At 38.9% G+C, this 24,299-nt stretch overlaps 1 protein-coding gene across 5 annotated transcripts in view; it reads left to right on the top strand.

The window, feature by feature from the left end:
• Map2k5 (mitogen-activated protein kinase kinase 5) overlaps positions 1-24,299 on the top strand; it is a 255,818-nt gene that overhangs the window by 115,101 nt on the left and 116,418 nt on the right. For 3 of the 5 annotated variants that reach the window (XM_090358127.1, XM_090358124.1, XM_090358122.1), the window contains exons 13-15: positions 519-567; positions 20,638-20,661; positions 23,457-23,530. In XM_090358127.1, the coding sequence (XP_090214253.1) occupies positions 519-567; positions 20,638-20,661; positions 23,457-23,530 (147 nt within the window). The remainder of the gene's footprint in view (positions 1-518; positions 568-20,637; positions 20,662-23,456; positions 23,531-24,299) is intronic. The other 2 variants (XM_090358126.1, XM_090358123.1) reach the window with 1 other exon arrangement.

Raw genomic sequence — 24,299 nt, 5'->3', positions numbered from 1 at the left:
CCAAGTTCTCTTTAAGAGTATATGGCTTTCCCAAATCTGCATACATTTTGCATATACATAAAGTTATTTTTTTCACGTGGCATACTTCAGAAGATACTTGAAAGATAACTAAGAAAGAATGTTTGATTTTATATTTGCTGTCTCCACAAGGTGTGACATGGGGATAGGATGTGTACAATAAGTGCTTGAAAGTTTTAAAGAAAAAATAAGATTAGCCAGGAGTTTGGCCTAGTGGTAGAGTGCTTGCCTAGCATGCACAAAGACCCAGGTTTGATTCCTTGGTATCACATACTTAGAAAAAGCCGGAAGTGGTGCTGAGGCTCAAGTGGTAGAGCTCTAGCCTTGAGAAAAATCCAAGGACAGTGCTCAGGCCCTGAGCTTAAGCCCAGGACTGGCAAAAAAAAAAAAAAAAAAAAAAGAAAAAGAAAAAAGAAAAAATAAGATTAATAAATATGTTTAGCAGTGGAAAGTTCTGTATAAAACCATAATTATACTCTTTTTTTCTTTTACAAATTTAGGTTGTTAAAGGCCTTACATATTTGTGGAGTTTGAAGATTTTACACAGAGGTATGTATTGGGTTCCAAGCTATGACTTCATTTGGGGTGAGGGTATCACTCTAAAGTCTGGATAAATGATCTAACCTTGCATCCAGCTGATACAATTGATAGTAAACTGTCATTTTTTTTTTTTTTTTTTTTTTTTTTTTTTGCCAGTCATGGGCTTGGGCTCAGGGCCTGAGCACTGTCCTTGGACTTTCTCAAGGCTAGCACTCTACCACGTGAGCCTCAGCACCACTTCCGGCTTTTTGCTATGTATGTGGTACCAAGGAATCGAACCCGGGTCTGCGTGCATGCTAGGCAAGCACTCTACCACTAGGCCAAACTCCTGGCCCCAAACTGTCATTTTTTTGTGTTCTTGTTTCTCCTTTCCTTGTTTCTTGCTGTTACCTGATTATAAAGGTTGTTAGTGTATTTTTGTGAATGACAGTTATCCTATACCACATAAACCACAGCTCTACTTCTGGCTTTTTGGTGGTTAATTGGAGATAAGAGTCTCATAGACATTCCTACCTAGGCTAGCTTCCAACTGAGATCCTCAGATTTCAGCCTCCTGAGTAGTTAGGAGTACAGGCATGAGTCACCATTGCCTGGCCTCTTTTGTTGTTGTTGGGTTTTGTTTGTTTGTTTTTTAATGTTCCCAGAATATCTAAATTAATTTTGAGCAAGTTATTGAGTGAGAAAGAAACTATAAAAAAGCAACTTCAGGGCCTAATGCAACAACAGTGCTGTTTAATTTTACACATCTGTTTCCTCCAACTTCATGTACATTTGGGGAAATGCAGCAGCATAAAATTAAATGTGATTACAGGAAATTTTTTAAAAGAGGTATGAGCTATGAGGAGAAAAAAAATAATGTATTCAACTATAGTAGCACATGTGCCATAGGGATTATCTTCTTTTAAATAGGCTGTGCTTCCAAACTTCTTTCTCTTTTAGGGAGGATATCTAAATTTTGACAAGTAGAATATTAATTCAGCTCTTAAATATATTCTGCTTAACTGGAGTCAGAAGCCAAATCTTTTTAAAGCCACTTTTCAGAATGTAGTTGAGGCAAATTATGGATATAGACAGCATAAGATGAGCTGTTGGCGTTCTTTTCGTGGGTAAAAGTAAGTCTGTGAACACACGGAAAATTTTTCACACCTAAAATTGAGTATGCTCTTTAACATGGTATGACATGTATTTCTTCTTTCTCTTCCATCTCTCACATCATAAAGTGCTTCTATAGGAATTAACACAGTGGTCAGTTTCTGTCATTTTATTGCTATTTAAGGACATCTGTCTATCTGACAAAGGAAGTAAGTGAAGGCCTCACTGTCCAATATAGTATATCCTTCTTTAAAAGGACTATGTTGTGCAAGTAGATGTGTTGTTTTGAATCTAGAATTACCCCTGTGCTGACATACAAAGCTAAATCTTGCTTTTATAATTAATTTTCATAGCTATAATGTTCCATGAGGGAACTTATTAGGGCTGAGAACTCTAGTAGATAGAAATATATGTTTCTTCTACTTGAGCCACACCCCAGCTCTTTTGTACTTCAGTTATTTTTCATATCCTCTTACATGGTTTTCTGGGCCAGCCTTGGACTGTGCTCTTTCTACATATCCTTCCCTCATATATGATTATAGGTTTCCACTATGCCTGATGTATTTTTGGCTATGGAAAAGTCTTGCTAACTTTGACTCCTTCCCATCTCCTCTTCATAAGTGTACACTTCCATGGTGTACCACTATGCCTGGATTCTCTACCTGTGGCAGATGAGGACTGTAGTGATTTGACTAATGAAGATATGGGAGTTTCAAAAGGGAATCCTGAGGCTGTACTTCAAGCTACAGGCTCTGCTGGCCCTCTCACTTCCCACAGAATAACATTAAAGTAAACACTAATGGTGGAAAGATATCTGAGAGGGCCTGAGTGAGGTTGATGGATGTGTAGAAGGAGTAGACACAAAAAGGGATTTCAGGTTTTAGTAAATGCTAAAGAAGAAATGTGAGTTGCCCTCAGTTTGGCTGGGAAGACAAATGAATCTTGGTGCGGATGTACTTACTCCCTAGTGCACTCAACTACTCAGCTGTAGAAATAATTCTACTTTGATAATACATTTACATGTTTAGCTCTCAACTTTCTTAGCTATTCATGGAAACTTTTACCTTCTGGATTTGAAAGAATGTGTTTTTTTAATTGAAGAGTGGAAGAAGCCAGCTGTCTCCGAAGACTTTTGAAAAGCATTGATGATAAATTTACCCTAGGCTGAGTAGTTAACTTACTATTTTGAGGTTTTGTTCATATTTAATAACTTAGATTCCATAAAAATAAGATTAAAGATGCCTTTTTATTTACCAAACAGCTATTTAATTTTCTCCTTGATTAAAAAATTGTAGCTTTTTAGATGAGTTCAATCAGGCAATTAAAGATCAGAGCTTTTAAGTTCTACTGAGGCAATTAAATAGGTAATATACTTGTTTATACACTTTTACTATATAAACTCATGGCTCTACATTCTTAAAAGCACATATTCTCATTTTTGCTTCTCTGATTGATGATGAGAATTCTGGCTAAATATGTCACATTGTCAAATCAAAGACAGGAGGTCCTTTTATGAGGAGTAGGGGGATCTGGTGCAGGCTCTGAGAGGACAGATGGTGAAAAGAAATACTAATGAGTGGTCTACACTCCTTCCTTCTTTGTCTTGGTCTAAGTACCTGTATTCACCTCTGATCATTCTCTGATGCTACCTTTGAAAAGCAAGGTAGGGACATAATAAAAAAATAGTCCTTTATTTTTATGAACACAATTTTTAATGGAGTTATTTTTAGTTACCTAGTAATATGCGGAAAGAAAACAAACTTTCCATATGTAACTTGCTTCCTAGATTTTTACTTATAGGAAATATATAAGTATACATTATAGAACTTACAAAACATAGTTGTCTTACAAATATGAGAATCCAGAGTCTTTCCCCTAGTGTTTTGTTGAGAATGGTTAACTCATCGCATGAGTCTTGAGAGTCTAGTCCAAGTTAGTTTATTTGGCAATATATCATGTCAACCTGGAATTGAAACATAAAAGTCTCGGTTCCAATGAATAATCAAAAATTATCAGATGTTTTTACTGTCTTGTTTTACTTTTTTGATATTTGAGCTTATATGTGTGAGTATCTGACCACTATCAAGTGCTAATAATGTAGGTATGTGGTATTATAATTATGATTAATCACTTCATCCTTCCTGTGCACCTGTAATCCTAGCTACTCAGCCAAGGAGGTAGTTTATTATACTGTATATTACTGGGTCCAAAATTCTGTAAATTTTTATGTTAAAGCAAAGGTGATGTAATCATATGAGGACATCAGTATTTAAAATACTTGAAACTCCCACCAAGATTAACTGCTGTGAAAACATGGTCTGTTGGAAGACACATGTGCAGCCCTATCAGCTACATAGCAGGTGCTGACTATGAGGAGAACAAAGAAAGTGAACAGTGAGAAAGTCCGTTAAGCCAGATCCAACATTACAGCAAAACATTGCAAACATTGCAGCTTAACTTCAAAACATACATCGCCACTAATGAGGTGAGAGCCCTGCATATTAATAAACCTACAGCTCCAGGCATAACTATCATTACCCACATCAAACATAAATACAAGATTAACACCTATGTCATTTCTGTGGAAGATGTGAGAATGCCCTGGCAGTATCTGCTCTCGATCTTCCTGAGGATAGAAACCAGAAATAAAGGATTGAGAATAGGATTTAAGAGTAGAAAAATAAAATTAGCAATTAGTTTGTGGAGGCCTACTCAGATGAAGAAGTTTATAGGAGAAAACCTAAACTCTATACGTGTGTGTGTGTGTGTGTGTGTGTCTGTATTTATATGAGCCTGCTTAGTGTTACTTTTATTTGTCTCATAATAAAGCTTTATAAAGCACCTTTGTAAAGAGGCATGTCTACCTAAATAGATGAGTGTTTAGACAAAGTCGTGATTTCCACAGATATACAAATTTTACTTTTTATCCCTGATTTGTATAAATCTGACATTATACAGACCTCTACCCTCAGTGTAATTTAGATACCAAAGATTAAGCAGCTATTTATTTTCTTTCTACTACATTGCTGGCACTGTACTTGTAATAGATCCATATATAAAACAAGATTTCTCCACTCACAGAACCTACATTCTAGCAGGGGTAGAATGAAATGGAAAGCAATAACTCCAATAAGTGAACACAGTATAGTAGAAACTGCTTAGAAAAGGCTATAAATGGGCTGCAAAGCATGGGTTGTAGTATTAATCAAATAGACCTCACACAGAAGATGAGTTTGAAGTGAAGACCTGAAGAAAGAGTGGGGCTAATCAAGTCGATATGCATTGGAACAGTTAGTGTACAATCCAAGAGTGGGCCTGTGCCCTGGAGTATTTATGGGCCAACAAAGAAGTCAGCTTATCTGCAACCAAGTGTATGGAATGCACTTTACCCAGCTGTTACTAAGCTGTTTCAGTAACCAGGTGATTTTAGTGACCTAGATGAGGGAAATAATTGTGAGGATGGGAAGAAGTGACCAGATTCTGAATATATTTTAAATGTAGGTTCAATTGAACTTCTTGAAGGGTTACTTATAGATTTTTAGACAGAGAGAAATTTTTAGACAGAATTTTTAGCAATTTATTGTGGAAAATGCTTTTTGTTGTTAGAAATGTCTCAGGATGTTGGGGTGTCACATGGGAATAAGTACACTGCTTCTAAAGGAACTTGGCAAAGCAAGATTTTTACTTCTGCAGAAGGGTGAGCTATTAACAGGAAGGCATCTAAGCAAGCACACTTGGTGGGCAGTTTGTCCCGGTTTTAGCTCTAATGCCTTACTGATTCTTGTCAGTGATTGGTCAGAACTTAGGTTTATAGCTGGGCGCAGTGGCTTATGCCTATAATCCTAGCTACTCAGGAGGCTGAGATCTGAGGATCAAGGTTCAAAGCCAGCCTGGGCACAAAAGGACCTGAGACTCTTATCTTCAATGACCCTCTAGAAAACCGGAAGTGGGGCTTGGCCCAGGGGTAGGGCAGTAACCTTGAGTTGAAGAGCTCAGGGACAGCATCCAGGCCCAGAGTTCAAGCCCCATGACTCCCTCTCCCACCCCCCAAAAAAGGTTTTATCTGATCAGCCAAAACCAAGACACCAGTGGCCTTACCAGAACAATTCTTACTTTGCTGGTGCCCTGCTGCTTGCACCTTTTCTTCAGCCTGTTTTTTTTTCGGTTTTGTTTTTGTTTTTTTATTAATGGGTCATGGGGCTTGAACTCTGGGCCTGGGCGCTGTCACTGAGCTCTTCAGGTCAAAGCAACCACCCTACTCCTGAACCACAACACCACTTCCCATTTTCTAGTAGTTCATTGGAGATAAGAGTCTCTCGTTCTTTAGTACCTGGGGTGGCTTTGAACCTTGATCTTCAGGTCTCAGTCTCCTGAGTAGCTAGGATTACAGGTATGAGCCACTGCACAAGGCTAGAAAAATGATTCTTGTAACAGGATGTAGCTTAAAATTATAGAATGATAGCTACCCTTAAAATGTAGTGCTTTTGTCCAGCAGCAATTTTGTCAGAAAAGTTTCTAACTTCTACAATTCCTCTCTGTTGTTTTATGTTCTTTCTTCAAATCTAGTCAGCATCCAATAGGATAATTCACTAACATCCAGTAGGATATTTTGATAAGAAACAGGTGTTTGGTGAGGGCAGTTTCAGTTCATCTGTGAGCAAGACCTCTTACCTAAGAGATACAGCAACCACACACAGTCATTACTCTGAAAACAATTACTGAAAAGGTAAATATAGGTAACAGATTCCTTTCCATTTTTCAAACCATTGTTCCATTGAGCTAGTAAATAGATTGTCTATCTTAGAGTTTTCAGCTAACTCCAGAGTGGTCAATTCTTATAGGGCCTTTAGCATTGGCCTCTGATTGCCAGATTACCCCCTTTTTAGCTAATGTCCCTAGTATAGTTAATAAACCCTACTGATTATAATAAATGTTCAATCTATCTGACTTATTTTTTACAGTGGTCCATCAGTGTAGGCTGGATTTTAAACCTGTGGCTATCTGATTTCTTGCCTTAAATTCACTGGGAACCCCAATAATAGTTATGTAAATATGTAAATACCTTCTGCAGACAAGGTTCCTCCCTGCCTAGTATAGGATGCTCATTGGAGACTATCAGGTTGACAAAATACCAGATTTGAAAGAGACACCCACTGAACCAAAGCACAAGTTCCACTCCAGTTGTCCAGTAGGGCTTCTAACACTACACATCTACCCTAGTTATGGTTAGTTCTGACTGAGTTCCCTTACTGCATCTGGGCAAGCTTCTCAGAAATGCCATTTTTTCCCCCACCTAGAGAGGCAAAGGGTATATACTTAGCTTCTGGAGAAGGTGGGGCAGGTGGTGGGGAAGAGCTGACTATTTTTAGACTTAGATCTTTAATTATTGGGAATAGCAATGACATGACAAGTTATCCCAGGCTGCATCTTTCTGCTAGTGAGATCTCATGCATATGGGGTCTAAGGTCTGTACTAGCACGAATGGGACACCAGTTGAGCTTTGGGCCTCTCTGCTGTGCAAGTATAACAGATGCTTTTATTTTATGTACAGACTGAATATTTAATTCATTCCACCTACACATTAGTTTCCCTGTATCCATTCTCATTTGCTATGGTCTATGACTTGAATTTTGGGTCAACCCAGTGGGTCAGCTCCTGAGGTCCCAATTCCATATATCCTAGGATCTACTAGAGGATCCCTCCAGGCCTCAGAGCCAAGGATAGTCACTTCAAAGGGATTAGTGAGTAGGAGTTTTGGTCTTCAAATAGTTTCCCACTCAGGGCATAGATTCCCCACCAGGCAGTATCTGACAAGTACCAAACCAGCTGAGCATTAAGAGAATGGGTGATGTCTGTGACCAATCTGGTAGGGAACCCCCTCTCTCTGTATCTTGGGATTACCTCTCTCAAAGTCTTTACAGATTAGGAGATTCAGTTTAGTCCTTCAGATAGGAAGCCACGGTATCTTGACTAAATGAATCCAACCTCATTCTGTTGTATTAATCATGAGCAGGATTTCCTTCTGAAATGAAATCAAGTTTATCCTCATATCGGGACATGGATTCAAGATCAGTGAGGGTAAGCAAAGAACTCAAGAAGGAGGGGTTTGAAAAGCCCCACAATCTGAGAGAAAACAAAGTAGAGAAGATATTCAGCACAGAGTTGAAGCAACATTCTGGAACTTAAATACGTTTCTTGTAGACAAGATCTTACCCTTTGCTGCTGATCAAACCTGCTTTTCTTTTCTTTCTTTTTTTTTTTTTTTTCCAAATTAGGACCTGATTAAGCATGAACTGTTTGAACAGGTTTGAGCTGAGCAACTGTGAAGTAGTCTGCTTACCTCAACCATAGTCAGGTGGTTTCCATCTATTCGTTTATCTAGGAAGAACCATCCATACACAGTTCATCACATGTCTTAAAGGGGGTTTCTTGTAAATGTGGTCTGACCATATTCCTGTCAGGTTGAGGCAGTTGTAGTAAGTATTTGACACTTGCCTCCCACCACTTGGCTGTGTTTGGTGCCCATTCAAAGTATGAGGTATTCCTTTTTTGCCCCAGTTGTTGAGAGCAATCTTGACTAGCTTTAACTACTTCCTTTCCCCGAAATATGTCCTTATGGCATCTCATATATGTCCTTATGGCATCTCATATCTTTCTGTACTTGCTGATTTCTCCTCTTTAAATTTGTATTTTGCAATAACGCTCATAAAAAAAATTTTGCCTTTCTTTTTTTTTTTTGGTCAGTGGTGGGTCTTTAACCCTGGGCCTGGGTACTGTCCCTGAGCTCTTCAGCTCAAGGCTAGTGCACTACCACTTTGAGCCACAGCGCCACTTCCAGTTTTCTGGTAATTCATTGGAGATAAGAGTCTCATGGACTTTTGTGCCAGGGCTGGCTTTGAACTGCAATCCTCAGATCTCAGCTTTCTGAGTAGCTAGGATTACAGACATGAGCCACCAGCCCTTGGCTAATTTTGTCTTTTTAAAAATAAAATACTCTGTATCCAGGAAGAAAAGCAAGCTTAAGCTGTTTTTCTGTGGTACAATGATTTTGGTTTAAGACTCTTACATGGTAAATAAACTTCAAAACCTTGTTTCTGGTTGAGTTTGAAACTGTCTTTTTTCCCCGTGACTTGAAACAGTTAATTCCTGAATGTGTATCAACATCCATTCTGAAGGTATTTACACACACACTCACTCACTAAGTTTTAGTTTCTGGACAAGTAAAATTTCATAAAAAGTGAGCTCAGCCATGTACTGGTGGCTTACATCTATAATCCTGGCTACTCAGGAGCTGAGATCTGGAGATCCTGGTTCAGAGCCTGAATGGACAGAAAATCTCTGAGCTTATCCCTAGTTATCTACCAAAAAGCCAGAAATGGAGCTATGGCTCAAAGTGGTAGATTGCTAGCTTTAAGCACCAAAGTTGAGGGCCAGTGCCCAGGTCCTGAGTTCAAGCATCAAAACTGTCAAAAAAAAAAAAGAAAGAAAGAAAGAAAAAGAAAAACAAAAGCGATTTCAAAAATGAAAGTTGGCCCCATTAATTTAGAGTACTCTCAGACCTTTCCTTGAACATTCTTCCCAACAGACTATCTAGGGAATGACCGTAGCCTCATTTCTCTTCGCCTCATCCTAATGGACATACATAGCTTTTTCACTATTATGATCCTTTGTTAGGAGAATCCTAAATGTATACTAATTGTTACAAATGAGATAAACCATGGAGCCTATGTTTCTTTGGGTCTAGCTTACTTCACCTAATAGAATTTTTTCCAAGTCTTTCCATTTCATTACAAATGGGGCAAGGTCATTCTTTCTGGTGGCAGTGTAGAATTCCATTGTGTATAAGTACCATATCTTCTTGATCCATCCATCTACTGAGGGGCATCTGGGTTGGTTCCATATCTTAGCAGTGGTAAGTAATGCTGCAATGAACATCGTTGTGCTGGTAGGTTTAATATGGCCTTGTTTCTGGATATGTGGGATAATGCCCAGGAGTGGGATTGCTGGATCATATGTTTTTAGTCTTTTGAGAAACCTCCATACTGCTTTACGGAGTGGTTAGACAAGTTTACATTCCCACCAACAGTGCAGTAGTGATCCCTTTTGGCTACATCCCCACCAGCATCTGTTGTTACTAAATTTCCCATTCTAACTGGTGTGAGGTGAAATCTCAAAGTTGTTTTTTCATTTGCATTTCTTTTGTGGCCAGAACGTGTCTATAGGCCATTTTTATTTCTTCCTTAGAGAAGTCTCTCTTTAAGTCTTTAGCCCACCTCTTAATAGAATGGTTGTTTCTTTGAGGGTTTGTTTTGTCTTGAGCTATAGGCATATTTTAGATATAAGACCCTTGTCTGTTGTATGGCAAGTGAAGATCTTCTCCCACTCTATGGGCTTCTTGTTTATCCTGCTGGCTATGTCCTTTGCCATACAGAAGCTCTGTAGTTTAATGCAGTCCCATTTGTCCAAACTTACTTTAATTTGTTGTGTTTCTGGGCCTTTATTAAGAAAATTTTGCCCCATACCAAGGAGCTCAAGTGTGTCTCCTATTTCTTCAAATTTTTCAGGGTATCTGCTTTTACCTCAAGGTCTCTGATCCATTTGGAATCGATTCTGGTGCAGGGAGACAGATAAGGATCCAACTTTAGTTTTCTACAACTGCTTAACCAATTCTGCCAGCATCATTTGTTGAAGTGCGGTCTTTCTTCCAGCCAGTATTCTTGGCTCCTTTATCAAAGATAAGGCGGCCATAGGTCTGTGGGTTGATTTCTGGGTCTTTAGTTCTATTCCATTGGTCTTTGGGCCTGTTCTTGTGCCACTACCAACCTGTTTTGATTACTGTAGCTTTGTAGTAGAGTTTGAAGTTTGGATTGTTTTTACCATACGGGGTCTTTTATTATTCCATATAAATTTTTGGATTGCTTTCTCTACTTTGATAAAATAGGACATTGGAATATTGATGGGATTGCATTGAATTTGTAGATAGCCTTTGGCAGGATTGCCATTTTCATGATGTTAATTCTTCCAATCCGTAAGCATGGGAGGTTATTCCACTTCCTTAGATCTGTTTTAATTTCCTTTTTCAAGTTTCTAAAGTTTTCATCACAGAGATCCTTTACTTCCTTGGTTAAGTTAATTCCTAAGTATTTTATTTTCTTTGAGGCTGTTGCAAAAGGAATTGCTTTCCTGATTTCAACCTTTCTTTTCATTGTTGGTATACAGGAAAGCCATTGATTTTTTTTTAGGGTTAATTTTATACTCTGCCACTTTACCAGAGTTTTGTGTTAGTTCAAGTAGCTTAGAGTGCAGTCCAATAGGGTCCTTTACATACAGAGTCATGTCATCAAGCAACCACTCACTTTTAACAGAAAAGATTTTAACACATAGTTTTTTGCATGTGTCCGAAGAGAAAACTCCACCAAAATGGAGTGAAATTCCTGGTAATGTCAAGTACTGAAGATAATATGGAACAGCAAAAATACATTACAAAGTAAATAATAGTTTGCTAATTATTCTACATCATTATCTGGCAATTCTTCTCCTTTGTATTTGTTCAAGAGTAATGAAGCAGGTGTCCACAAAAAACACTTACAGACAACTGTTCACATTGGCTTTCTTCATAAAAGCTTCAAATTTCCAATTGGAAACAACCAGTATTTCTCTGGGCTAGTAAATGGATAAACAAATTGTGGTGCCATGACTCAGCAATAAAGAGGAATGGGTCCTGGTGTCTTATGCCTGAAATCCTAGCTACTCAGGAGTTTGAGACCTAAGGATCTCAGTTCAAAGCCAGCCTGGACAGGAATGTCCATGACACTCTTATCTCCAAATAACCACCAGAAAACCAGAAGTGGCACTGTGGCTCCAAGCGGTAGAGCACTTTAGCAGAAAAGCTCAGGGATGGCAACCAGGCCTTGAGTTCAAGACCCCTTTTCTCCCCCAGCCAAAAGACAGAGGGGGTAGGGCAGGGGGGGATGGACTTCTGATAAACAGCAACAAAGATGATTATAACTACTTTATGTTAAGATGAAAGAAGTCAGCCTCAAAGGACCACTCACTGGTGTGATTTCACTTATATGACATTCTAGAAAAAAAATGAGAGAATATTCCCCATCTTGATATCTGAAAAGAGTAACTTTTATTGCATATAAAGTATGCTTCAGGAAAGGAGACACAAGGAAACCCTTTTAGATCTACCCATGTTCTGCTTTGAGGGGAAGTGTGTGTGTGTGTGTGTGTGTGTGTGTGTGTGTGTGTGTGTACATAATCTCCCCTGCCCAAATCACCAAATCAGAAACCATATTTTCAAAGTGGCTTGGCCTGTGACTCCATGGCTCCTGCAAAATCCTCTGTAGATTTGGTCTAGCGACTTAGTAGCTTAGAAACAATTCAACCAGCCAGCAAGCCAGAATAACCCCTCATAATTTAAAGAACATCTAGAATGCCAGAAAGAGAAAAAAAAAAGTGTTGAGAGTGGGGAAGGGTTAACTTTTGGGTTAGCAGCAAAAGATACTATTATTATTAGCACAGTACCATGGTAGTGTTCAAGATTGTGTCTGAAAGTTAGGATTTCTAGCAAAGCTAAATTAGGCACAGAACATGGTGGCATAGCTCCTAGGAGTTGGAGTACAGCCTAGGCAAAGTTAGCAAGCTGGCATCTCGGTGAACAAGGCAGAAAAGGGCTAGGAATATAGAAGAATTGGTCCAGTGCTTGCCTGGTGTGTGCTCGGCCGGAGTTTCAAGGCCCTGAGTTCAATACCCAAGTACAGATGGGAGAGGTTCTTTAATAAAAGACTTGGGGGACAAAAATATTAGTCTGATTACTGTTAAGTTATAGCTGATGAAATGAAATTTGTACAAAACTTGTGCAGCTATCTTCTTTTGCAGAGTTCTATAAAGCTGTTACTTAGCTGTGTTATATTGAGGTCTGAAATAATCGAAACCAATTGTTTGGCTTTCTGAAAGACATGGTTTTCTAAAAGGACTGGTTAGTGTTTGAGTGATCCAAGGCAATTTAGAGGAGTCATCCCCAGTTGGTTTTATGTTGCCATGGGTAATGATGGGAGAACTGGGTGTGCGAGCTGTCTTCTCTGAGCTCTGGGACTGTTTAGAAGGATCTGGAAGGGAGTGTTTACTTTGAGCAATTATTAGTGGTGAGAATCCTTTAGATGCAATCCTTTGAATGTAAATATAAATCACATACCAATGCTATAGCATATCCTAACTCAGGATTATTTGTGATTTTGGAAAAAAAAGTGACTAGTTTTTCTTTTTCTATATTTAAAAGATGTTTGCTCATTTCTTTTGTGCTTTGAACAAGGCCTGGGTAACTTTTTTTTTTTTTTTTTTTTTTTTTTTGGCTAAAGCTGGCACTCTTACCACTTGAGCCACAGCTATACTTCCGGCTTTTTGTTAGTTAATTGGGAATTAAAGTCTCACAGGCTTTTCTGCCTAGGTTGGCTTAGAACTGTGATCCTTAGATTTCAGCCTCCTGAGTAGCTAGGATTACAGGCATGAGCTACCAGCTTCCAGAGTAGAGATCTTTTTTACTTACTGTGAAGGAATTGAGGGAAAAGAGAATTGGGATGTTGAGGTCTTATCTGTCCTTGGTAATGGCCTTGCAAGTGTCACATGTCTCCTCCTCTTTATTGTAAAGAAAAGGAAAGCCACATGTTATATCCTGTAGACATAACTGCCAATTAGGATGGCTAATTATGCTACTTAATTTTATTTAAGGCTTTTGCAAGAGTATTTGGATGACTTACCCTTTATTATGTGATGGAGTGATTATATAACTTTTATATTGCATTGTGGTTTTCTCTTTAGTGCATTCCTGTTGTGCATAGATGAATTTGTAATACAAAATGTCAACATAGTCTATATTTAATTGTACCTGCTGTTCTTATTCATTAGAAAACAGTCCCCAAGAAATAACTAGATAGATATATTGGCTGTTGTGTGTTCATAACACAATTAAACATAATGAAAGAGTCTTGCTGAAACACCCTGCACAGTGGTAGGAGAGGTTACTATGAATGCAGCTCTGCTAATATGTCGTCCAGCTCCTGGTGGCGTGAGTAGCTTCCTGGTATTCAAGAAACTGTAATGAGGCACTGGTGGCTTATGCCTGTGAATCCAGCTATTCAGGAGGCTGAAACCTCAGAATTCAAGTTGGAAGCCAGCCTGGGCAGACAGAGCTGCAAGACTCATTTCCAATTAAACAGCAAAAAGCCAGAAGTGGTTTGATGCCAGTGGCTCATGCCTGGAATCTTAACTACTCAAGAAGCCCGGATCTAAGGATTGCAGTTCAAAGCCAGCGCAGACAGGAAAGTTCATGAGACTCTTATCTCCAATTAACCATCCGAAAACCAGAAGTAGTGCTGTGATACAACACTAGCCTGTACAAAAAGAACTCAGGGACAGCACCCAGTTTCTGAGCCTTGGGACAGAGTCCAGGCCCTGAGTTCAAGCACCACAACCAACCAAAAACAAAACAAAGCAAAACAAAAAGCAACAGAAAGTGGAGTTGTGGCTTAAATGGTAGAGTGCTGGCCTTAAGCAAAAAAGCAAGACAACGAGGCCCCAAACAAAAACAAAGACAGAAAAAGCATAATTGGTTTATGAAGAAAGTTGAGTTTATTTTTCCTTTATCATGCCACAACAAAAGTAAATACCACATTTTTTTTTTTTTTTTTTTGCCAGTCCTGGGCTTGAGCTCAGGGCCTGAGCACTGTCCTTGGACTTTCTCAAGGCTAGAGCTCTACCACTTGAGCCTCAGCACCACTTCCGGCTTTTTTCTATGTATGTGGTACCGAGGAATCGAACCCGGGTCTTCATGCATGCTAGGCAAGCACTTTAACCACTAGGCCAAACTCCGGCCCCTAAATACCACATTTTTAAACAACTTGATTTCTTTCTTTCTTTCTTTCTTTTTAAACATGGGTTACATTTTGAAGAGCATTCAATGAAGCTTATACCGAAGCGCAAAGCAAATTGAGTATTTAAACAGAAAACAGACCAAAAAAGAGAAATAGGAGATCTCCCTGCCCTGTATTTGATGTGAGTCAACCACAGCAAGTCCAAAATCCTCAGTTGTGTGCTTTTCCTTTTCCTGATAGAGAAAGCCCATTAAGGTGTTTGAAGTCCAGTTTTCCTTTACAACTAACCCTACCAGGAAACTTCCATATGGGACTCTTCTACAGAGCACAGTGGCTAACTAACTCCAACTGTAGTTTTACGAAAGGGCTTTTATTTGACTGTTTAAAATAGTTAAATAAAACAGCACCTACCACCCTGGACCCTGATTGTGTTGTAGGAAGAGGCTGGTGGGCAGAGACTAGGAAGTGGTTATAAAATCCCACTGTGAAGAGCTGTGGTTAAGAACCTGCCCTTGAGGACTCTGCCTTTATTTTATTAGCAAGCTTCAGGCTGATGCTGTATTTGGGTTTTTGGCTAATTGAAGCAGCACATTCATAGTTGCACTTTCCTGTGTGAGGCAGTTGTGGGTGCTAACATGAGTTGTCTCTACATGATACCAATTTCCACAGTCAATTTGGTCAATTCAAGTGGAAGAAAAAAAAAATCAGCCTGGAAATCAGTCAGAACAGTTACTGGAGGTTATTGCAGCAGCCATGCTTGGTTGACTAAATTTTTCATGTTTGAACCAGTTTTCATATTTTGTAGGCACAATCTTGGCCATTTGGGGAAAAAAACGTAAATATACAAAAGTGACACTTTAAAATCAATATCTTTATGTATAATCACAGTCACTGATGCCTTGTAGTGCATACCATTTTAAGAAGAAAGAGCTATTTACGGTTTCTATGTATTACTAAATACATATGCCATATATTGGTTATTCATACATGGAATAGGAAAGGGACCACAGTACCAAAAAGCACTTGCAGAACTATGGATTATCCATTAGTTTGTTAGTAATTAATAATGTTAATGATACATTAGGCTGTATTTGAGGCCATTTAAAGCTTTATTTATAATTTACATGTCAGACAATTCACCTATATGAATCAGTGATTTTAAGTAATTTTAGAGTAGTGCAGACACTGCCCTGATTTAGTTCCAGAACATTCCTATCGCCCTACAGAATAATCCTTTTACCCACTGGCAATCAGTTCTTTCTATCTATAGCCCCTATTTCCAGTTTTAGGAAAAACTGATCTATTGTTTAACTCCCCAGATTTGCCTTCTCTGGAAAGTTTATATAAATTGAACCATACAAAATGAAGTCTTGTGCCTAACTTATTTTCAGTTAGTATAATGCTGTGTTTTAATTTGGGGGAGGGGAGGGGGACTGTTGGCAGTACTGAGGATTGAATTCAGGACCTCAGGTTTGCTAGGCAGGAGTTCTTTCACTTGAGCTACACCTACAGTCTCTTTTTATGATGATTGCTGTTCAGGTTTAGTCTCCTAAGTGTTTTTGTGCCTCTGGTGGTTTTGAACTGAATTGTGATTTCCCCTAATCTCCATATCCTAAGTAGCTGGGATTCCAGGCTTGAGTGATTACACCTAGCTTGCATAATGTTTTTGTGGATGATGGAATATTGTGACATTTGTCAGAAGTCTGTTCCTTTGCATTGTTCATAATTGTCTATCCATTTACTACTAGAGGGACATTTAGAATTATGTCTAATAAAAGAGACTACTATGGGGCCAGGAGTTTGGCCTAGTGGTAGAGTGCTTGCCTAACATGCACAAAGACCCTGGTTTGATTCCTCGGTACCCCACATATATAGAAAAAGCCGGAAGTGGTGCTGAGGCTCAAGTGGTAGAGTGCTAGGCTTGAGAAAGTCCAAGGACAGTGCTCAAGCCCTGAGCTCAAGCCCAGGACTGGAAAAAAAAAAAAAGAGAGAGAGAGACTATTATGGATTATGCTACTATCTAAATACACATTTTTAGTCTGCATTTCTGTTGAGTAGATACTATAGAATTAGTATTTTTCTTCAAATATTCGTAGTGTTATTTGGACAGTTTGGTATACTTTAGTTTAAAAAAAAAAAAAAGAGCGCCCTCCCTCCACCTGCCTTTTCTGTAGGTCATGAGGCTTAAACTTGGGGCCTGGATGCTAACCCTCAAGATTAGTACTCTTCTACTTTGAGCCACAACACCACTTGCAGTTAATTCGAGATAAGAATCTCATGGACTTTCCTGCCCTGGATGTCTTTGAACTGCAGTTATCAAATCTCAGCTTCTTGAGTAATACAGGTGTAAGCCACCAGCTCCTGGCAAGAATGAGCTATTTTCCATTATGATTAACTGATATTTCATGCATTGGATGACCAAAAACTTGTAGGGAAGTTTCTGTTTGTTTGTTTGATTCAGAGGGTCGTGGTTCTTAACTCAGAGCCTCATGTTTGCCAGGATTGTAGTCTATCACTCGAGCTATAACCCCAGCCCTTTTTGATTTAGTTATTCTTCAAAAAGGGCCTAATGTTTTTGTTCAAGGTCAGACTCAGACTCTGATCTTCCTTTGTAGCTGGGATCGCAGGTAAATACCACTGTGGTCAGTTTATTCATTGAGATAAGGTCTCAGTAATTTTTTTGCCTGGGATGGCTTCCAAGTGTTATCCTCCTTATTTCGTCATCCTAAGTGACTAGGATTATTACAGGCATTCCCCCCTTATCTCAGTATGTTGTCCAGGCTGGTCTTTAACTCCTAGCTTTGAGTGATCCTCACAACTCCTTCTAAGTAGCTAGGACTACAGATATGTACCTGGATTGCTAAACATAGGGCTTATATTTTGGTTTTGGTTTTGGTTTTGGTTTTTGGCCATTACCAAGCTTTTAACTCAGGGTGTTACACTTTGCACAGCTTACTTGTTCCACACCTTTGCTCCTGCTTGTTCTGTTTATTTGGAAATGGGATCTTATGAAGTTTTCTGCCTGGGCTGGCTTCAAATCACACCATTCCAGATCTGAGCCTTCTGAATAGTTAGGATTATAGGTGTCAGCTACTGGTGTCTTACATGTTTAATTTTAAGAGCATTATGAGCCTGAGCTTTGTTTAGCGTAGACTCCTGTAAAAAGCAGTATTTATTCGTTAGCATGGTCTAAGACCCTGTTTTCCTGCTTCCTGGTATTTTTTTCCTCTTTTAAGCACTTTATGTTAGTGGATAGGGCTGCCTTGAACCATCTATTATCTACTTAGGATAATGGACTTACAATTTAGATATGTGATATCTTCAAAAGGCCCCTGTTGCTGTGAAATCTTACTGGAAAAAGTGAAGAAGTATTATGACAAGAGATACATACTATGAGTGAATATTTGTTAACTCTTGTGTGATCTCAGCTGAACAGCCTTTGCCATTCTGAAAGATGACAAGCTTGATGGAGCCAGTGTAATGAACGTTAACCTCCCTTCGCATTTGGATGTGATTCACAGTCTGACTTTCTACAATTTGAGTCACTATCATTACCAGTTCTACAAAGCTGTAGCTTAAATATACTTAGTCCATTCTGGCTTGCAAAATGTTTTTCCCTTTGATTTGTTTCATTCAACAACGAATTCGGCACTAGCTCTGTGCCAGGCACAGTGCCAACCACACTCTCACTTAATTCTTGTAATAGCTTTGTCAGTGTTAGAACATTACTGCAAGCGGATCTATCTGAACTGACAGTTGTGAGTGAGCATGCAAAGTTGTTTTGTGACTCAGATGAAAGTATGCATACTTATTACTGACTATGTGAGCATACATATGCTCATATGCTCAAAGCACATGATTTGCCCAGTTTTACTGTCCATAGGCAGGGCTGACTCTTCAATCTTAGATTAAATTCATAAAAGAATCCCTAAGTATCCCTTCTGCATTCCCTGAAAAGGTCTGACCAACAGTGATCTATTCTGAGTCTTCTGCAAACCTAGTCTAATTAGATAAGGACTAATTTCTATGATAAAAGAAAATGAGGAGTATCTGATCCTAAAAATGAGCCACTTGTATCTTGTCTTTTTTTTCTAACATGATATTAACTTCTTATCTTGAAGAACTTCAAATTAGGTTATACCAAGGCATGATATTTCATACTTAATGCTAAAAGGAGATCAAAGTTAGTTTGCTTTTCACTAAAGGCTCTTGTAGAAGAAACATATTTCTCTTTAGTGGGATGAAAAGAACCTGCAATTCCCTGCTCCTGCATACCTCATTTGTATTTTCTTTGGCTCCGTTAAACCAAAGCTGTACCATTTATTTAAACTTACTTGCCTCAATAAAGCTAATTGATAAACCCTAATAATTAATGGCCTGAAGTAAACCAAAATGACTTACATCTGCCCTGATGATTCCTACTTATACTGACTCACTTTAATGACTCATCTTTTCTGTGCTTTGCTTACAGAAAAAAAAGCCTGTGATTGCTCTCTGTGAGCTGAATGCTGTCATTAGTTTGTTTACCACAATTTGATAATGTGTTAAAATAAATAGATATAGATATCTCCTTTGAAGTAATATTTCTGCCTGGTCAGAATTGCTGTTGGCTATGCTTTTGAAGAATGGATCAAATTTAAAAAAAAAATCAGATCAACTCAGTAATCCTGAACCTATTCTTTTTTTTTTTTTTAATCTGTTTAATCTGGGGCTTGAACTCTGGGCCTGAGTGCTGTCCCTGAGCTCTTCAGATCAAGATTATTGCTCTGTCACTTGAGCCACCACTTCCAGTTTTCTGGTGGTTAATTGGTGATAAGAGTCTCATGGATTTTTGACTTTTGTGCTTGGGCTAAGTTTGAACCACGATGTTTAGATCTCAGCCTCCTGAGTAGTTAGGATTATAGGCATGAGCCACCAGAGCTCGGACCAGTTATGCTTAAGAGTAGTAGAATTTGCATGTTTTTCATGAAAAGCAGAATTAAATGTCAATAAACTTCCACTTTCAGGTGGATATTAAATGCAAGATAAAAGGAAGACAAGGGGCTTGTGCTTAGCTCAACATGGAAAGGTGTTTTCTACTTCCATTTTGACATACGAATTCAGATTTAAATAAAGTCCTAATATAACTTACATCGCATTCATTTTAAACATGATTCAAGGTAGCTTATTATATAAGATCAAAACAATAAATATGAGACAGAAGCTGGGTGCCACAGCTCATGCCTGTAATCCTAACTACTCAGAAGGCTGAGATCTGAGGATCGCAGTTCAAAGCCAGTCCATGAGACTCTTACCTCCAATTAACTACCAGAAAATGGAAAGTGGTGCTGTGGCTCAGGTGGTAGAGCACTAGTCTTCAGCTGAAGAGCTCAGGGACAGCGCCCAGGCCTAGAGTTCAAGCCTGATGACCCACCAAAAAGAGAGAGATAGAGAGATAGAGCTGGGTACCACTGGCTCATGTCTGTAATCCTAGCTACTCAGGAAGTTGGGATCTGAAGACCCAGTCCAAGCAGAAGAGTTCTTATCTGCAGTTAACTAGCAGAAAAATAGAAGTGGAACTTTCAGCTGGTGTTTTACTCACATAGTGGTTTAATTGCTTTAGTGGTAATAGAAATTATTTTCTACACATAATGAAAAATACCTCTTATAGCTTGATTGATTTCCAGTTGACAATAGTCTACAAATTGTTGACAGTTTGAAAACAATTTTACATTTGTTTCATCTAATCCTCATTGCCTTTTGAAATTGTCATAAAATTTACCTCTCTGAAGAAGTAGAAATGAAAATGTCTTATACTAAGTCCTAAGTTACACATGAAGTTAAGGCAGAGTCAAAATGACTGAAACAAAGCAGGGTTATGGTAGTTCATACCTATAATCCTATTAGAGGATGAGATCTAAGGTTTGAAGGCAGCCCAGCAAGAAAGTCTGTAAGACTCTTATCTCCAATTAACTACCAAAAAAAATTGGAAGTGGGGTGTGACCCAAATGGTAGAGTACTAGGCTTGAATGAATAAGCTGCAGACAGTGCCCAGACCAAGTTCAAGCCCTGGGACTGGTACCAAAAAAAAAAAAAAAAAGAAAAACAAACACAGATTCTCTTTTCTCCCCAGTGAATTCATTGGCTTTGCTTAAAGGTATGTTGTGTTCAAGTGGATACCTCAGCATCGGAGTACCACCATGCCTGGCTGTCACTGAGAAGAGATGCATTTGGGGACTATGTAGCTTCCTTTTTATAGAGAAAAACCATGTAGTGAAAGTGGTATCGTTAAGGCTTAATATGATAGTAATATAAAATTATATAGAAATTCAAGAAACTGGAGGTTGAAAGACCATTTGGTAAACATTTATCCTGTCTAGACAAATCAACTTGCAATCAGAGTGAGAGCCTCTAACCCAAGGTGTGTGATGTCTAAATGAATGGCATGTCTCAATGAAAGGCATGTTGACCCCTCATTGCTGAAGCAGATTCATAGATAAAATAATACTGTGTCCATCTGGCCTCCATTCATTTATAACTCATTCACATTTTATTTTTTTGGGTAAGATCTTACATTTCTGCCCAATGCCAGAGTCAGACCTTGATTCTCTTATTTCCACCTCCAGTAGAGCTTGAGTGTCCCGCATGTAATACTGTGCCTGACTTGTTTTTAGAGATAAGTTCTCACTAATGTTTTTGCCCAACCAGCCTCTTACAACCAGCCTCCCATCTCTACCTCCCAGGTAGCTTGGATTAGAGTCCTTCACCACTGCACCTGGCTACCTACCACTCTTTGGGCACTAAAAATACAGTAGTCAATAGAAGAGTCAGTCTCGGAGCTAGGAATGTGGCATAATGGTAGGGTGCTTGCCTAGCATGCCTGAAGCCCTATGTTCGATTCCTCGGTACCATATAAACAGAAAAGGCTGGAAATGGTGCTGTGCCTCAAGTGGTAGAATGCTAGCCTTGAGCAAAAGAATCTCAGGGATAGTGCTCAGGCCCTGAGTTCAAACCCCAGGACTGGCCAAAAAAGAAAAAAGAGTCAGTGTCTAACTTATGTTCTAGCATTAGTCAAGGCAACACTAAATGAGTATTGTACAAGAAGGTGCCTGACACATTGCCTGTTATATCATAACTAGTTAATAATAGTTGTTACTGACTTTGAGCAAGTATCTACTCTTGATAAGGTAGTTTTGTAAGGAATAGGGTGAAGGGGAGATGAACTCATTTGCATATTTTTCAAATATATTTAAAATTATTTAAATATTTAAAAATATTGTATGGTTCTATTTATATAAAATGTCCAGAAAAGGCAAATCTGGGGAGTTAAGCAATAGATTAGTTTTCCCTAAAACTGGGAATAGGGGCTATGGACAGAAGGAATTCATTGTCAATGGGTAAAAGGACTCTTCTGTGGTGGAATGTTCTGGAACTAGATCATGGTGATGTATGTACTACTCTAAAATTACTTAGAATCACTGATTCATATCGGTGAATTGTATAACATGTAAATTATTTATAAAGCTTTAACTGCCCTCAAACACAGTCTTATTGACTGATGCCTTTGTATACTTTAGAGTAACTAATTTTTTTTTTCCAATCTTGAGGCTTGAACTCAGGGCTGAGCACTGTCCTTGGGCTTTCTCAAGGCTAGCGCTCTACCACTTGAGCCACAACACCACTTCCAGCTTTTTCTATGTATGTAGTACCAAGGAATCGAATCCAGGTCTTTGTGCATGCTAGGCTAGCACTCTACCACTAGGCCAAACTCCCAGCACTTTAGGGTAATAAAACAAGCTGTGTGGAAAAATATAGTCAATACATTATAAAGTGCCATATTACTACAGGACTAAACTTTAAAATGAGTCTGAGTAAAGGAGGATCCTCTTAGGGAAGGAATCCAAAGGTGTAACTCTTGAACATATTTCTTATTCATATTCAAGGGTAGTTAGGTTTATATGTTCTTAAATATATTTGGTTGTCTGTCCTAGGCCCGCCCGCTTTGCTATCAGAGGTGAGGAGTAGAAGCAGAGTTACAGTGTTGCACCCGACGACACTAGTATGGGGTGTTGTCTTGCTTGGGTGATTTTTGTGGACTCCCTCAGTTCCAGAAACCGCTCATTATTGTCCCTCATCAGGACTCACAGAAAGCCTTTGTGTCATTATGTACCAACTGACAGCGTTGCAACAGCTATGGCAAGTCTTTTGTTAAGTGTAATGATGGGCAAAAAAAAACCCAAAAACTGTTAGGGAAGGAAAGAATAAATGAAACCCACTGATAAGGGCATATATAATATGTATACACATCTTTTAGTTTAGTTTCTGGTGTTATTTGAAGTAGCTTTTGAAATGTACAATACAGGAAATAATGATTATGTGTGTGTTTTCTTTGTTTCATTCTGCCCCTATGCATGGTTCTGTTTCTTGATGGCTTTGCTGTAACTTTACTGCTTTTTATGTAGGTGGGGATAGTTTGGTTGGTTATAGATAGGGAGTGAAACTAGTCTTTCTATGCAAATCCTTTGCAAAATTACATTTTTATATATTTACATTTCCTTAAACCTAGGAGTGAGATAGTGGATAAATTTCCTGCTGTTGGAATATTTGATTGGACTTGCATTTGAAATAAACTCTTGACTTCCATAGATATGACTGGGGGCAGGGGAGTTAAGATTTTACATTTGCCTCCGGATAAAATACTTTGGAGTAAATTTGTGATGCCAATTTTGGGGGTGAGCAAATGATACCATTTTTGCACTATGATGGTGATAGTGGTGGTGGTGGTGGTGGTGGTAGTGTGTGTGTGTGTGTGAGAAAGAGAGAGAGAGAGAGAGAGAGAGAGAGAGAGAGAGAGAGAGAGAGAGAGAGAGAGAGAGAGAGAGAGAGAGCGTGCTTTTCTGAAATAGGCATTGAGGAATTAGTTACGTGCCCTTTTCCGGTCCTTTTTTTCAGATGTGAAACCCTCCAATATGCTTGTAAACACCAGAGGACAGGTCAAGTTGTGTGACTTTGGAGTGAGCACTCAGGTAGGTTTCTTTTACTCCCACAGTGCTATCCCTCTGTGATGTCCACCTTTTTCTTTCAATCTCCTCTCAGGCTTAAAAAAAAAAACACCTAGCCACCAGACAAACATAGAAAGTCTACCTCTTTCCCTCGGCTGGGAGTGTGTTGTTCATTTTTAATCTCTGAGCGCGTTTCCTTCATCAGAATATGATTGTTCATTGTTTAATGACAGTAAAAACTGCTGATATTGTAATTACTACTTCCGAATAGCAAACTTCATTGATATGCAGCTTTGATATGAAAGCGTTTTGGCCAGACAAAAGGGAGGGCAGAGTGGGAGCTGTGTCTAGGGAGCCCAACTGGCCCACAATAAAAATTAATACTGGGAGCAACAATAGCGGAGGGCCATTACAATGTGCAGCACAAATTTTAATTAATTTCCATTTTGGGCCTCCCCTGAGGACCCCGGTGATAGTGACCTATGAGCGTGCTGTGATGTTGATTTGAATTGCAGCCACCTTTACTCCCAGCCAAACATGAAGACCAAAGCAAAGGTCATCGCTGCATTATGAGTTGTCAAAGTCTGTTATCCCTCCAGCGTATTTAGCGTTCATTTCATTCTAGTAATGCATAGGGCTTCATTCACATTTTGAGCCATCTGACTAAAAAAATTGTACTTCAAAATTGACTTTTTATATCAGGCGGGTTTGGGGTACTAAAGTGCTTAAGCATCCTGCTTAAGTGAATTGTTTAAGGTTATCTGCTATAAACTGTAATGCTGTGCTTGTTTAA

This window comes from Megascapheus bottae, chromosome 25 (genome assembly GCF_031878675.1).
Source record: "Megascapheus bottae isolate mThoBot1 chromosome 25, mThoBot2.hap1, whole genome shotgun sequence".
Classification (NCBI taxonomy): domain Eukaryota; kingdom Metazoa; phylum Chordata; class Mammalia; order Rodentia; family Geomyidae; genus Megascapheus; species Megascapheus bottae.
This window is presented reverse-complemented; position numbering and strand designations above follow the sequence as displayed.